Source organism: Egretta garzetta, unplaced genomic scaffold, assembly GCF_000687185.1.
Source record: "Egretta garzetta isolate BGI_Z169 unplaced genomic scaffold, ASM68718v1 scaffold1187, whole genome shotgun sequence".
Taxonomy (NCBI): domain Eukaryota; kingdom Metazoa; phylum Chordata; class Aves; order Pelecaniformes; family Ardeidae; genus Egretta; species Egretta garzetta.
The window spans coordinates 3,311-7,155 of record NW_009260145.1 but is presented as its reverse complement, the minus strand read 5'-3'; the positions used below and the strand labels follow the sequence as shown (position 1 = coordinate 7,155).

The 3,845-nt window shown below is 59.1% G+C and overlaps 1 protein-coding gene across 1 annotated transcript in view; it reads right to left on the bottom strand.

Annotated features, from left to right (window-relative positions):
* The window catches only part of LOC118452569 (DNA-directed RNA polymerase II subunit RPB1-like), a 13,194-nt gene extending 9,424 nt beyond the window's left edge, over nucleotides 1-3,770 (bottom strand). Inside the window, exons 1-2 of the mRNA XM_035897118.1 lie at nucleotides 3,530-3,770; nucleotides 278-500 (exon numbers count right to left, since the gene is read on the bottom strand). Of these exons, the coding sequence (XP_035753011.1) occupies nucleotides 278-500; nucleotides 3,530-3,574 (268 nt within the window). The 5' untranslated portion in view covers nucleotides 3,575-3,770. The remainder of the gene's footprint in view (nucleotides 1-277; nucleotides 501-3,529) is intronic.
* Nucleotides 3,771-3,845: the final 75 nt, after the last annotated feature.

Here is a 3,845-nt window from a genome sequence, read left to right as displayed (position 1 = left end):
GGTTGGGTCCTGGAGGCCCGGGGGGGCGGGGCAGGGCAGGGGGTTGGGTCTTGGAGTTTGGAGGCCAGGGGTTGGATCTTGGAGACCGGGGGGGGTTGGGCCTTGGAGTTTGGATGCCAGGGGGTTGGGTTCTGGAGGCCATGGGGTGGCTTTTGGAGGCCAGGACAGGGGTTGGGTCCTGGAGGCCCAGGGGGGCGGGGCAGGGCAGGGGGGTGGGTCTTGGAGTTTGGAGGTCATGGGGTGGCTTTTGGAGGACAGGACAGGGGTGGGGGCTGACCGGTCTCGGCTGTCTTGACAGCGGTGTCGATGAGGCCCTCGCGCCCCCCCATGGCGTGGAAGAAGAACTCGGTGGGGGTGAGCCCGGCCAAGTAGGAATTTTCGACGAAACCTCGACTTTCGGGGCCGTAATCGTCTTTGATGAAGTGGGGCAAGGTGCGGTGTTTGAAGCCGAAGGGGATGCGTTTGCCCTCCACGTTCTGCTGTCCCACCACCGCGATCACCTGCCGGGGAGGTGGGAGGAGATGGGCTTGGGGTGGGGTAGGGTGGGGACCACCCCCAGACCTCATAAAGATCAACCGTTCCCAGTCTGGAGGGATCCCCAAGGGCTCCAGGAGATGTTCACCTTGGTGACCAACATCTCCATGGGCCATCGTGATGACCACAGGGTCCCCTTGGAGCCAAGAGGAACGCCAGCGATCAACTTCATGGCCCAAAGCTCTTAGGTGGGATTCCCAAAACCATGTAGGGAACGTCCCAAGGGCCTGGAGAGATTCCCCAAGGTATCTGGGAGATGTTCATCTTGGTGACCAACATCTCCATGGGCCACCACAATGATCACAGGGTCCCTGCAGACTCAAGAGGGACCCCCCAGTCCATCAACCTGGTGCCCCAAAGCTCTTAGGTGGGATCCCAAAACCATGTAGGGAACATCCCAAGGGCCTGGAGGGAACCCCAAGGGCTCCAGGAGATGTTCCCCATGGACACCAAGGTCATCATGGGCCACCACGATGACCATGGGGTCCCTTCAGACTCAAGACGGACCCCCCCAGTCATCAACCTGGTGCCCCAAAGCTCTTAGGTGAGATCCCAAAACCATGAAGGGAACATCCTGAGGGAACCCCCAGGTATCTGGGAGATGTTCCCCACGGACACCAACATCTCCATGGGCCATCACGATGACCCACAGAGCCCCCCCGGAACCACAAGGAACCCCTCATGGTCAAGTTCATGGCCCAAAGCTCTTAGGTGGGATCCCAAAGCCACACAGGGAACATCCCAAGGGCTTGGAAGGATCCCAAACAGCTCCAGGAGATGTTCATCTTGGTGACCAACATCTCCATGGGCCATCGTGATGACCACAGGGTCCCCTTGGAGCCAAGAGGAACGCCAGCGATCAACTTCATGGCCCAAAGCTCTTAGGTGGGATCCCAAAACCACGTAGGGAACGTCCCAAGGGCCTGGAGAGATTCCCCAAGGTATCTGGGAGATGTTCATCTTGGTGACCAACATCTCCATGGGCCACCACAATGATCACAGGGTCCCTGCAGACTCAAGAGGGACCCCCCAGTCCATCAACCTGGTGCCCCAAAGCTCTTAGGTGGGATCCCAAAACCATGTAGGGAACATCCCAAGGGCCTGGAGGGAACCCCAAGGGCTCCAGGAGATGTTCCCCATGGACACCAAGGTCATCATGGGCCACCACGATGACCATGGGGTCCCTTCAGACTCAAGACGGACCCCCCCAGTCATCAACCTGGTGCCCCAAAGCTCTTAGGTGAGATCCCAAAACCATGAAGGGAACATCCTGAGGGAACCCCCAGGTATCTGGGAGATGTTCCCCACGGACACCAACATCTCCATGGGCCATCACGATGACCCACAGAGCCCCCCCGGAACCACAAGGAACCCCTCATGATCAAGTTCATGGCCCAAAGCTCTTAGGTGGGATCCCAAAGCCACATAGGGAACGTCCCAAGGGCTTGGAAGGATCCCAAACAGCTCCAGGAGATGTTCATCTTGGTGACCAACATCTCCATGGGCCACCACGATGACCACAGGGTCCCCTTGGAGCCAAGAGGGACGCCAATGATCAATTTCATGGCCCAAAGCTCTTGGGTGGGATCCCAAAACCACATAGGGAACATCCTGAGGGATCCCCAAGGTATCTCGGAGATGTTCCCCATGGACACCAACATCTCCATGGGTCACCATGATGACAATGGGGTCCCCTCAGAATCAAGAGGGACCCCCCAGTCATCAAACTGGTGCCCCAAAGCTCTTAAGTGGGATCCCAAAATCATGTAGGGAACATCCCAAAGGCCTGGAGGGATCCCCAAGAGCTCCAGGAGATGTTCCCCATGGACACCAGCGTCATCATGGACCCCAGGGAGATCCCCCAAACCCCACCCAGACCCTCCTGGCAACCCACCAGACCCTGTAGGGGCCCCCCAAAACCCCCTGGAGCCCCCCAAGACCTGGGAGATGTTCATTATAGAGCTCTTGGTGCCCAATGCCACCACAGAGTGCCAAGATGACCCCACAGAGGCCTACAAATCCCAAGAGGAACCCACCCAAACCCCACCCAGATCCTCCTGGCAACCCACCAGGCCCTGTAGGGGCCCCCCAAGACCCCACAGAGCTCTCCAAGACCTGGGAGATGTTGATTTTGGAGACTTTGGCGGCCGACACCACCATGGGGTGCCAAGATGACCCCAGAGAGGACTACAAAACCCAAGAGGAGCCCACCCAAACCCCACCCAGATCCTCCTGGAACCTCCCTCAGACCCCATAGGCACACCCCCAAGACCCCCTGGAGCCCCCCAATACCTGGGAGATGTTGGTTATGGAACTCTTGGTGCCCAACACCACCATGGGGTTCCAAGAAGACCCCAGAGAGGCCTACAAAACCCAAGAGGAACCCACCCAAACCCCACCCAGATCCTCCTGGCAACCCACCAGGCCCTGTAGGGGCCCCCCAAGACCCCACAGAGCTCTCCAAGACCTGGGAGATGTTGATTTTGGAGACTTTGGCGGCCGACACCACCATGGGGTGCCAAGATGACCCCAGAGAGGACTACAAAACCCAAGAGGAGCCCACCCAAACCCCACCCAGATCCTCCTGGAACCTCCCTCAGACCCCATAGGCACACCCCCAAGACCCCCTGGAGCCCCCCAATACCTGGGAGATGTTGGTTATGGAACTCTTGGTGCCCAACACCACCATGGGGTTCCAAGAAGACCCCAGAGAGGCCTACAAAACCCAAGAGGAACCTACCCAAACCCCACCCAGATCCTCCTGGTAACCCACCAGGCCCTGTAGGGGCCCCCCAAGACCCCCTGGAGCCCCCCCAAGACCTGGGAGATGTTGATTATGGAGCTCTTGGTGCCCAACACCACCATGGGGTGCCAAGATCACCCCAGAGAGGCCTACAGAACCCAAGAGGAACCCACCCAAACCCCACCCAGATCCTCCTGGCAACCCACCAGGCCCTGTAGGGGCCCCCCAAGACCCCCTGGAGCCCCCCAATACCTGGGAGATGTTGATTTTGGAGCCTTTGGCGCCCGACACCACCATGGATTTGAAGTTGTTGTATTCCGAGAGGGATTTTTGGGCGGAAGAACCCGTTTTGTCTCGGGCGTCGTTGAGGATGCGGTTGACCTGGTTCTCAAAGGTCTGGCGCAGGGTGTTCCCCGGGGTGGGCTCCAGTTCATTGTTGTGGGCCTTCTCGATGACCTGTCACCCCCCCGAGCCCCCCATTGTGATGTCACCGGGGTACCCCAAAACCCCGGGAGCACCCCAGGGTGTCTGGGTGGGGTGGGGGTGATGAAAACCACGTATGGAAGGG